The sequence below is a fragment of the Neophocaena asiaeorientalis genome, unplaced genomic scaffold, assembly GCF_003031525.2.
Source record: "Neophocaena asiaeorientalis asiaeorientalis breed wild unplaced genomic scaffold, Neophocaena_asiaeorientalis_V1.1 scaffold92, whole genome shotgun sequence".
NCBI classification, from domain to species: Eukaryota; Metazoa; Chordata; class Mammalia; order Artiodactyla; family Phocoenidae; genus Neophocaena; species Neophocaena asiaeorientalis.
In genome coordinates this window covers 2,119,121-2,131,528 of record NW_020174057.1, presented here as the reverse complement: position 1 = coordinate 2,131,528, position 12,408 = coordinate 2,119,121, and the positions used below count along the sequence as shown (strand labels likewise).

At 41.7% G+C, this 12,408-nt stretch overlaps 1 protein-coding gene across 2 annotated transcripts in view; it reads right to left on the bottom strand.

The window, feature by feature from the left end:
• FGD6 (FYVE, RhoGEF and PH domain containing 6) overlaps positions 1-12,408 on the bottom strand; it is a 106,313-nt gene that overhangs the window by 58,881 nt on the left and 35,024 nt on the right. Inside the window, exon 3 of one of the 2 annotated variants that reach the window (XM_024754424.1) lies at positions 8,503-8,656. In XM_024754424.1, the coding sequence (XP_024610192.1) occupies positions 8,503-8,656 (154 nt within the window). The remainder of the gene's footprint in view (positions 1-8,502; positions 8,657-12,408) is intronic. The other variant, XM_024754425.1, reaches the window with a different exon arrangement.

The window sequence follows — 12,408 nt, the reverse complement described above, 5'->3', positions numbered from 1 at the left end:
AAAGAATTTATTTTAATATGTATTGTATGGTGTGAAAATTAAAAGCTCTAGCAGGGACAAAAAATGTACACTTTTGAAACAAACAGAGGTGATTATGAATGAGGTCTCAATATTTATGCGAGATTATTGTTGTAGTTCTTTTCATTTAAATACTGATAGAGCTGGCTTTGACTCCAGGGCAGCAGAGGAAAGGAGAAGAGTTTCTCTCCATTTCTATTCTGGTGAAAGATCTGAACACTACATTTACAGAGTGAAGGGCAAGAGAGTAAACAAGGAACAAGCAGTCATAAAATTTCAGGTATTACATGTAAGGTGAAAATTATGACTGCTGCCATTAGAAGGAAAGTGCACTGATGTTTCTGTTGAAGAAATGTCAGATCTGGTTTTAGAAAGAGGCCTCTACACTCATGCTGGCATTGGCAACACCAGGACCCAGTTATCTTGTGCTGCACGGAGTGCAGTTGGACAAGGCAGTGTCACAATAAGGGTAAAAAGTGACCATGACAGTCCAGTAGTCAGTCACTAATAAAATGACAGGAAAAAAATAATGGTAGTGACTAATTCTTATTTATTTATTTAGGAAGTGAACTCTCAGATTATCTCAAAGTTTTACCCAACGTTTAAGTCTCTAAAAATAATAATAGTAACAGTGTGAAATAGTCTTCTTTTCTAAACTGAAATCATGGCTAGGATGCTAGCACATCTGCTTACCTGAGCATCAAGGAAAGGACTATCTTCTTTCTTTCTTTCTTTTTTTTTTTGGTATCCATTTGCTTCCTCACACTGTCAGTCTTTCCCCATCCCCACCAGGACAGAACAGTGCTGCGTGTGGTGGCCAGGGGGGTGCCCCCGCTCAGACAGCCCGTCAAGGGAACCTGCTGCAGGGAGCCAGGCTGACCGAGAGCCTATAGCTGTTGCACATTCAGAGTCACCACAGCAAGAACATCAGGCCACGAGTCCCGCAGGCTGCCCCCAGCAAGGATGACCAGGAAAGGGTCCTAGAGCCAGGCCCCCCTGCCTGATGCAGACCCCTTAGCAGCCTGATCAAGACTTTCTCAGAACTGCCTTGGCCTGAGGCTGCTCTTCCCCCAGTCCCTCCTCCCCTCTCTCCTAGCACAGGCCACACCTGCAGGGAAGTCAAAGGCTTTTCCTACCACTCCTGCTTCCTCCCTCCCTCTGTCCCTCCTTCCCCAACAGGCAATTGCCCCAGTAAGTCTCCTGCAAGTCCTGCTGCTGGTCTAACCTTCTTGGCATCTATGCCTAGAACACTGTAGGCAGTCAACAACTACTGTGTGAACGAACAAACCTCTAGAAAGAGTGAGGCTGTGGAAAGTACATGAACTTTAAGTTGCAAGGATAGAAGTTTGGGTTTCTGCTCTGCCATACGTTATTTGTAACCTTAGGAAAGTTTCTGAGACCTGAGCCACAGCTTCATCATCTGTAAAATGAAGATAATACCACCTCTGGCAAGGGTTGTCAGGATTAAACGAAATAGTTTACCTAAGTTCCCTAACAAAAGGTCTCATTAACAACTGTGAGCTCATTCTGCTCCTACCATTTAATGTAGCTACTTCTAAGAATCCTTTACCTTTCCCCTTCACCAAACTAAATACAGCCCCAAATAATCCTATACACCCACTAGTGAATCCCTTGTTCAATTGAGCCTAACTGACGAATAAACTTTATTTTCATTCTTGACTTGCCTAGGAGAGGCTTAGTGTTTATTTTACTAGATTTTAGAAAGTGAAATCTCATTAGAGATAGGTATCTTAATACCCTGAAACTTAAGCTATTTCCCTAAAGCTTTAAGTAGAACATGCTTTAAAACAAACATACCAATATAAAATCTGAAACTGCAGTTCAGTACCAACTTCTTATGCCTGAGATTTTTAGAGCCCCTTTAAAAATTTTTTTAGGGGGACTTCCCTGGTGGTCCAGTGGTTAAGAATCCACACCTTCCAATGCAGGGGACATGGGTTCCATCCCTGGTAGGAACTGAGATCCCACACGGCCCAGGGCAACTAAGCCCCAGCACCGCAACTAGAAAGCCCACCTCGTGCCTCAACTACAGAGTCCACGTGCTCTGGAGCTTGCACACGGCAACTAGAGAGGAGCCCATGCACCGCAAGGAAAGATCCCACATGCCACAGCTAAGACCTGACGCAGCCAAAAATAAATAAATAAATAAAATTTTTTAGGACTTCCCTGGCAGTCCAGCGGTTAAGACTCCGTGCTTCCACTGCAGGGTATACAGGATCCATCCCTGGGCGGGAGCTAAGATCCCACATGCTGTGTGGCCTGGCTCAGCCAAAGAAAAAAAAATTTTTTTTTAAGTTTGTAGCCTTCTGGATTATGGTGTTTTCCAAGAAGATACGGCACACAGTGACTTTGTGTAGACTTCAATGTAGCAGTTTTTAGAAAAAGACTTAAGCATGATAATGTATGCACTTGAATATGCATCCTATTGTAAAAAGCCTCCAGGCGGATAAACTAAATTATTAGTGGTAGTCACTCACAGCAGGGCAGGATTAGGAGGTGTGAGGATGAGGGAATCTTTTGTATGCTTCAGTTTTTACAGGATTGGCTACGTAAGTTGCAGGTCTGATGCAAAGTGAAATGTAGGCATCTTGTTCAAAATTATTAAGCATATCAAGATTGTGACAGTAGAGCATTAAACGAAGTGAGGGCCCTGTGTGACTGTACAGGTTGCTGGCTCATGACGCTGCCCCCAAGCCTTTATAATTTTTATTAACCTAATTTTTTATTGAGGTAGAGTTGATTTACAATATTATATTAGCTTCAGGTGTACAACACAGTGATTCAAAATTTTTATAGATTATACTCAATTTAAAGGAATTATAAAATATTGGCTATATCCCCTGTGCTGTGCAATATATCTTTGTAGCTTATTTATTTTGTACAAAGTAGTTTGTGCCTCTTAATCCCCTACCCCTATCTTGCCTTACTTCATTATCTGCAAAAAAAATTGTTTTTACCTGCTTCCAGAATTTCAGTGTCAGAACCAATGTATAAAAATAGATGCAGTTTAATGAAAGGATGCTCAACACCACTAATCATTAGAGAAATGCAAATCAAAACTACAATGAAGTATCACCTCACACCAGGCAGAATGGCCATTATCAAAAAATCTACAAACAATAAATGCTGGAGAGGGTGTGGAGGAAAGGGAACCCTCTTACACTGTTGGTGGGAATGTAAATTGATACAGCCACTATGGAGAACAGTATGGAGGTTCCTTAAAAAACTAAAAATAGAATTACCATATGACCCAGCAATCCCACTACTGGGCATATACCCTGAGAAAACCATAATTCAAAAAGAGTCATGTACCACAATGTTCACTGCAGCACTATTTACAATAGCCAGGACACGGAAGCAACCTAAGTGTCCATCGACAGATGAATGGATAAAGAAGATGTGGCACATATATACAATGGAATATTACTCAGCCATAAAAAGAAATGAAATTGAGTTGTTTGTAGTGAGGTGGATGGACCTAGAGCCTGTCATACAGAGTGAAGTAAGTCAGAAAGAGAAAAACAAATACCGTATGCTAACACGTATATATGGAATCTTAAAAAAAAAAGGTTCTGAAGAACCTAGGGGCAGGACAGGAATAAAGATGCAGATGTAAAGAATGGACTTGAGGACACGGGGAGGGGGAAGGGTAAACTGGGATGAAGTGAGAGAGTGGCATTGACATATATACACTACCAAACATGAAACAGATAGCTAGTGGGAAGCAGCCACATAGCACAGGGAGATCAGCTCGGTGCTTTGTGTCCACCTAGAGGGGTGGGATAGGGAGGGCGGGAGGGAGATGCAAGAGGCAGGAGATATGGGGATATATGTATATGTATAGCTGACTCCCTTTGTTATAAAGCAGAAACTAACACACCACTGTAAAGCATTATACTCCAATAAAGATGTTAAAAAAAAAAAAAGAATAAAGCATTTGATGGCCTTCAGTCACTCATTGCTACCTACTGTATACACCTACTGACCAAAGCCAGAAACCTGGACTCTACTTTCTTCTCCACACTCTATGATCACAATTAAGTTATCAAGCCCTGTTGATTTGTGCTTCTGAATATTTTATTAATCCTTTCCTCTCCTTCCATATTGCCTCCTTATTTCTTGCCTACATTACTGCAGTAACCTAGGAAGTGGCTTCCTTGCTCTAGATTTACCCCACTGTAACCCATTCTCTCCACTGCCACCAGAGTACTAGTTCTAAAATGCAAATATAATCACATTAGTTCTCAGGATAAGCTACATTAGCAGCTCCCTATCACCTATGGGCAACAAAGACTGAACTTTCTTTGCTATGTTTAGAAGACACTCCATAATATGTCTAGTTATCTTCACTAGTTTCATTCCTACTCCTCCACACTGTGTATCCAGCCAAATTGCAACCACGTTGCAACTCCAAGTGTGCTCTGCCCTTACATGTCTGTCCTTCTGCTTCAACATCCCTCCTCACCACCTCCCCCTCTCCCAAAGATTTCTGCTTGTCATATTTCAACTCATCCTTTAAGGTGACAGGCACTCAAAGGATTCCTCCTTTATGAAGGCTGCCTTGATATTCTCTCCCTACCATCCCCAAATGACAAGATTATGCCCTCTTTTTTTTTTTTTTAATTTTTTTTGGCCGCACCGCTCAGCATGCAGGATCTTAGTTCCCCAACCAGGGATTGAAACCGCGCCCCTTGCAGTGGAAGTGCAGAGTCTTTAACTGCTGGACTGCCAGGGAAGTCCCAAGATTATTCTCTTATTAGTGGAGAACTTTTAGGGCTTAACCCAGTGGATTGCGTTTATTTGCTGACACGTCTGGATTCTCTCTAGTCTGTGATCTTATTCACCCTTGCCCCCTTCTGTGCAGAGCACAGCGCCTGGTTCACTATGCACTTAAGATGCCTGAATAAGCAAGTGTACAAGGGTGGCTGCCACCTTCTCAGAATCTAAGACCAGAGCACATTGCTTTTGAATATGTGTTGAGTAACATGAATATGTAAACTGAAACAAACAAAAAGCTCATTATAGCTATTTCATCATGTAAAAGGATAGGGTGTTGGACTAGACGATTAAGGCCTTTTGCAATTCTAAAATTCTAGGAGTCTGTGTATTCTATTGTCTACTTTACCTTTTAAAGTAGGAAGACTACAGAGCTAAAGAGGGACAGTCACTATCAGAAAATGATTCAATGGATTACAATCATTTTCAAAATAGAAAGTCAAAGATAACCAAAACAAGATAAAAAGCTCTATATTAACTTCAACTTGTAAGAACAACGATTCTGACCCAAGTCAAACAATGATGTAAAACTGCGAGAGAGGCTTTATTTGGTATCTTAACTTTTCAGTTAATGAAAGTCCTCACTTAAATTACAACGCATTTCAAAGGAGACTGCCTGTTAAATAAATGCATCTGCCTAAAGTATACAGTCATGGAAGTTGAAACATGGACCACAAATGAAATTACTTTGTCAAGGCCATAAAATAATTCAAACAAATTCCAAAACAGAACCTTTGATCTGAAATCCAGTTTTATGTTCCGATCTCCTGATAATAGCCCAGACCCAGCTTTGTAAATTCTTAACTCTGTTCTCCTCTTTTCATATTTGTTCACTACAAGTAAAATTCAGTGAAATTTATCCATTATTTTTAAACAGAATTCATAAAAGGCCTCTGCTATATTACTCAAGAGTTCTACTAAAAAGCAAAAAACTGAACAACCAGATCCGCCTGAGAAACATCTCCTTATCATTAAATTATCCCCAAAATGAGGTGACACATGATTAACTTCTAAAAAACAATATTCTCTTAGGTTTTCGCCTCTCTTTGTGAGTGTATATATCAGATGAGCTATTTTACAAAGAAAATTTGGGGGTAAAAAAGGCAGGGAAGTCAATATTTAGGAGGAGTGAACAGTGGTGAATATTCTAACCACAATGGAGCAGAATGAATAGATCTCATTTTTAAACAATCATTTATTAAGCACTGAAAGTAAAGACCAAAAAATATAATACTAAAAACTTGGAGAAAAAAAAAAAAATTAGTGTGGCTATTCATCCCCACCCCAAACATGTTCCATCAACATCAGTCAGATTCTGGGGACTTCCCTGGTGGTCCAGTGGCTAAGACTCTGTGCTCCCAGTGCAGGGGGCCCGGGTTCGATTCCTGGTCAGGGAACTAGATCCTGCATGCTGCAACCAGGAGCCTACATGCCGCAACAAAAGATCCCGCAGGCTGCAACTAAAGATCCCGCAGGGTGCAACTAAAAGATCCACGCACCACAACTAAAGTTCCCGCATGCCTCAACTAAAGATCCCACGTGCTGCAACTAAGACCAGGCGCAGCCAAATAAATAAATAAATATTTAAAAACAAACAAACAAAATCATTCAGATTCTGGGACTTACACCAAGTTATTAGCAGAGACAGATTTTCGTTAAAAACCTCACTTCAGGAGGTTCCAAGGCAAGTTACTTAACCTGTTTTTAAAACTCCTTTTCTTCATGTGAAAAGGAGAAAAACAGTACATATGTTAGATCTATATCCTAGGATGATTTTGAAGATTCAATGTAATAACCTGCACAGAGATAAGCACAGACACACAGGTGTGGTGCAGGGGTAATTTTCTTCCTTTAATGGTGGTACTTTTATCTTTCCAGGAATAACTTTCTGAACATCAGCTTGCTTTTCCTTCACAAAGTTAAGACAAGGGCACAGCAGCACATGTTCTTTCTTTTCTCCTCCTGCTAAGACTGAGTCTGGCACTTTCATGAGGGAATGTTACTGGCATCTAGACACATTATCAGTAATATGCCCATTATATGTCCATGGAATATGGTACCTGTTATGGTTTGAATTATGTCCCTCCAAAATAAATGTTCAAGTCTTAACCCCCAGGACCTCAGAATGTGATCTTATTTGGAAACAGGGCTGTTTCAGATGTAATCAGTAAGTTAAAATGAGGTCATATTGTACTATGGTGGGCACCTAATCTAATCTGATTGTTGTCCTTATAAGAAGAGGAGACACAGACACATACACATGAAGGGAGCACACCACGTGACGACGGAGGCAGAGACTGAAGTGCTGTGGCTATAAGCCAAGGAACTCCAAGGATTGCCAGCAAACTACAAGGAAGAAGAAAGAAAAGATTCTCCCTTACAGGTTTCAGAGAGAGCATGGCCTTGCCGACATGTTGATTTTGGAATTCTGATCTCCAGAACTGTTAAACAATAAATTTGTTTTCAAGCCACTTGGTTTGTGGTAGTTTGTGACGACTTCCCTAGGAAACTAATACAACCTACCACAAACACAATTATAGAAGTATATTATACATGTTTTTTTTTTTTTGTCAGTACGCGGGCCTCTCACTGCTAGGGGGCCCGGGGTTGCGGAGCACAGGCTCCGGACGCGCAGGCTCAGCGGCCATGGCTCACTGGCCCAGCCGCTCTGCGGCATGTGGGATCTTCCCGGACCGGGGCACGAACACGCGTCCCCTGCGTTGGCAGGCGGACTCTCAACCACTGTGCCACCAGGGAAGCCCCATGTTTTTTTTTTTAATTTATTTATTTTTGCCTGCATTAGGTCTTCATTGTTGTGCAAGGGCTTTCTCTAGTTGCAGCGAGCGGGGGCTACTCTTGGTTGTGGTGTGCAGGCTTCTTGTTGCAGTGGCTTCTCTTATTGCGGAGCACGGGCTCTAGGGTACATGGGCTTCAGCAGTTGTGGCACGCAGGCTCAGTAGTTGTGGCTCGTGGGCTCTAGAGTGCAGGCTCAGTAGTTGTGGCGCACGGGCTTAGTTGCTCTGCAGCATGTGGGATCTTCCCGGACCAGGGCTCAAACCCGTGTCCCCTGCATTGGCAGGCAGATTCTTAACCACTGCGCCACCAGGGAAGCCCTATACATGTTTAATGTGCATAAACTTTCTTGACTTACGAAGTGTTTTGGCAACTATTATCCTGTTTGAGCCTCAGAACAACATTACTGTCCCATTGTATAAACTGAGAAATTGAAAATCAAAGAAGTTACAAAAGAAGGTCTCTTCCTATGCTTCTACACCAAAGACTTCTTCTTTTAGAAACTGCTATCACCTTCTTTCCTTGAGTTATTAGTTGGCTAAAGCCACATTTGTGGCCCATCCTGGGCTGATGTACATAGGACTACATGATATGCATGACTATGTACTAATCTTCCACTTAGCACTATCATTTCCCCTTTATCAGGATTTTTAATTTTCTTTAACACCTTTATTGAGATATAATTTGCATTCCATACAATATATCTTTGCACTTCTAAAACGTATAATTCAATGGTTTTTAGTATATTCAGGGTTGTGCAACCATCACTGCAATTTAACTTCAGAACATTTAGAACAGAGATTTTATGCCTATCATGTTAATAAATATTACTTCTGAGTGTCCTGAGAGGCCAACAAACACAAAAGTAGAAATATTTAAATACCAACAACATACTTGTTTATCTTCCAGCAGGTCAGGCTCCCCTTTACTAGAAGCAGAGCTGACATTGTCTTCATCAGAACTGTTGATGACTTCCTCTTCATCTGAAGGAAGGTCACTAAGATGAAGGTCCAGATCATTGGGTCCCTCCTGGGATGCTCCAGAACTGCTGCAATAGAGAGCATCTCATTAGTCACCTTTGAGAACAAGGAATGCTACCAAAAACAAATTGTGTGGTGTAAGCAAGGCACATCTAAGGGATTTGGAGGGATAAAAAGAGTCAGATCAACAAAACTCTCCCTTCCCTTTCCCTATCTCAGTTGTCCAAAACCCAAATTACTTTTGGGTTTAAAATGGATCATCTTGAAAAACATGCATTTTTACAGGAAACTAGTGAATGTAACATAAAAGCAGCAGACTCACAGATACAGAGAACAAACTAGTGGTTACTAGTGGCAGGGGGCAGGTACAATATATTGGGTGTAAAATAGACTCAAATGTATTATACAACATGCGGAATATAGCCAAATGTTTTGTAGTAACTGTAGATGGAAAGTGACCTTTAAAAATTATATAAATTTAAAAAATTTAAAAAACCCAACATGTATTTCTGTGATAGGAAGGTGGGTAAGGAGCAAGTTTCCCAGCTGCCCCCATCCTATCCCTTAACTCTAGACAATCAGGTCTCTACCAGCACAAACCAAAAAGCCTCACAGGAGGTGAGCTGGGTTACCAACCATGTTCATGTTCCAACATTAGAAGAGGTACTGCTTCTTTGGGCCTCAGTGGTTTGCTTTTGTTTTTTTTTTAAAGCAAGTAACAAATCTACAAGGACTGGGAGGTAATGATGATGATCATAATGTACTATTGTGGACATGTGCCCATGCCCATCTCTCTGGTTATCACCAATTGCCTTTCATGTAACCACATCACAAGACATGGGAAGGAATGAGGATGGGCACAAATTCTCCAGTTTACTCCAGACCTGCTAAATCAGAAACCCTAGAGGTGCAGGACCCCTAAGTGATACAGGCTAAAGTTTGAAAACCCCTGTACCAGGCCATTTACCAACTGCTCCTCGCCAGCCTGTCATCAACAACATTTCTCAGATCTAACATTTTTTAGATCTCTTGAATCTAAAAGCCACTGTTGCAGTCCAATCTGTGGGGGGAAATTCCATAGGAAAGTTCCCAAGAAAGGCAACAGAAATAATTCTTTCTAGCTTTAGTTGTAAAGAGTCAGGAACAAACTGTCTGTAGCAACTGCTTTCCTGTCTGCAGTCAACAAGAATACCTGCAGAGGACTTCCCTGGTGGCGCCGTGGTTAATAATCCGCCTGCCAATGCAGGGGACACAGGTTTGAGCCCTGGGCCGGGAAGATCCCACATGCTGTGGAGCAATGAAGCCCACGTGCCACAACTACTGAGCCTGCGTTCTACAGCCCGTGAGCCACAATTACTGAGCCCACGTGCCACAACTGCTGAAGCCCACGTGCCTAGAGCCCGTGCTCCACGACAATGAGAAGCCCGCGCACTGCAACGAAGAGTAGCCCCCGCTTGCCGAAACTAGAGAAAGCCCGTTTGCTGCAACAAAGACCCAATGCAACCAAAAATAAAGAAAGAAAGAATACCTGCAGAATAGAAGAGTCAGGAAAAGATCCACAGAAAATCGTCAAATCGTCAGGGGAAATACTCAGGCAGAATAAAGAGACAGTTGCATTTCACTCCAGCAGGTTCCTTTCTCAGGTCATGGGCAGGTCACTCAACTGCCAAGCTTCCTACAAGTTATGAGAATTTCTACTGGGAATCTTAAAAACTGAAGATAAATTTTCTTCCAGTTCCTGATTACACATTGTAGGATACAGACTTGCCTCAGAAGCCATTCCTGGAGCCTGATAGTTACACAAACTAGTTGGATGGAGGCAGAATGCCAAAAGGAACACTTCCTTCTGGTAAAGATGGGGTTTCCTATTACTCAGTGGCTGGGGGCTTCAGGGAATCATATCACAGCCTCAATTAGGTGGGTGCATATCTTATCATAGCTCCCCATGACATGGAGAAGACTTACCCCTGGGGTGGGGTGTGGGGGTGGAGAACAGAAGCTTTCTAGTCAAATCACTGGCAAGATTCGCTTGTCTCTGGGTTCAGGGATAGGAGCCCAACCCAGCTGGGAAATTAGTTGATTTAGATGACTGACAGTAAATGAGAGTTAGGATGTACAGACTGCAGGATCCATCCATATATGAAGAAGAAAATATACCTTCAACCTGTTTTTATCTTAATTCTTTACCTCTTCAACTCTAAAGAGATACTCTGAAACTCTGCTACCCAAAACATATTCAATCTATTAGCAGCTTCAGCATCACCAGGAAGCTTTTTAGAAAAATAAAACCTCAGTCCCTGTCCCACCCCACTGAATCAGAATCTGGTTGTAACAAAACCCCAGTAATTCGATTTTTTGGATCAGCCCATCTGTGAGTTCTTTTGGACTCAACAGTGTAAAAATTTCGAATAATCAGTAGTAGGGCTGTGGCACCTGTGAGGAAATGTAGGTTTATTTTGTCTAAAGAGCGCTGAGAGGTGTTTCCTGGATCAACATTCGGAGAGCTATTATTAAGAAGATAGTAACCAGTTAGTTGCCACATCCATTTAGGGATATAAATGTTTACAAAAGTTAACAGTTAAGGACAAGGGGACAAATAAATAAATAAGCTTTAAATATTAAAAACATGGATCAAAACATACCGCCATAAAACTTTGGGAGATTTTAGTTCTGAAAATCGCTTACCTACAGAAAACCTTCCCTGACTGCCCTCTCCCTATCACAAATTAGTTTACCTGGCTTTTCTCAATCCTACGTGATCTTACTCAGTGGTATATTTGTTTCTCTCATGAAAATGTAAACTCCCAAGGACAAGGAAATTCTCTTTTTCAGTTGAATCCCCAGCATACTACTTGATATGTAATAGGCACACAACAAATTTTTACTGAATGAACAAAATGATATTAGAAACCAATATGTATTATATTTCAGAACTTCCAATAGTATATATGGTAGTGGTGATCACAAAGAAGGGTTTGGGGGGGAGTACTGGAAAAACTGTATGGTTTAAAGGAGAAGGGACATCTGGACATCATAATCAATGGTGTAGAAGTGGGAATGTTGGTATTCACAAAACAAAACAAAACATTTTGGCTACAAGCGGAATCTCCTGTAAGTAATTAATGGAAAACAAGCTTGGAGAAGACGACAGGTGCCAGGCTATCAAGAAGCATGAACAATAGCTAAGGAGTTTATACTCATCTTGTAGGCCTTCAACAAGGAGACTCCAATCTTCCAGTAGACCTCAAAGATTTCCTTACTATACCTCCAAGCTTGTCACTAACATACTTCTTTCTTGTTAGTGCCAACAGAGATGAGAAGGGCACCTCCTAGGTCAGTCAAGCTTTGTAAGCACAGCACCTTCCACCCCACCCCCCCACCAACCAGAGGAAAGGATATCCTTGTTTGTTAGCATCAGTGAGATCACCTTGATGATCTCACAGCTTAAGTGGAAGCTAAAGGAGCTCCCCACATACCTGAATGGTAAACAGTAGAAACCAATTATGATTTCTCAAGCTTAGGAGGGAGGAAAGTGAGTACAGCAAAATGCGGTTTTAAGAGTATTAATCTTATAACCCAAAACCAATGAACTAAGGGTGAAATGGAGGTAGGCACAGTGACAGAAGTGGAGGAAGATCTAGGAGTTAATTTCAATAGTGCAGGCAGCCTGTGCCAGGGTGGCTACATCAGGAATTGAGAGGAAGGGTTGTATGTAAGAAGAAGAAAAATCACCAGAGCTAGGGTAAAGAGGAGGGGGAGAAACTCGAGTCTTCCTTCGAGGTTTCGTGAACAGTCACCAGCAAAATGAGGGTGACATCAA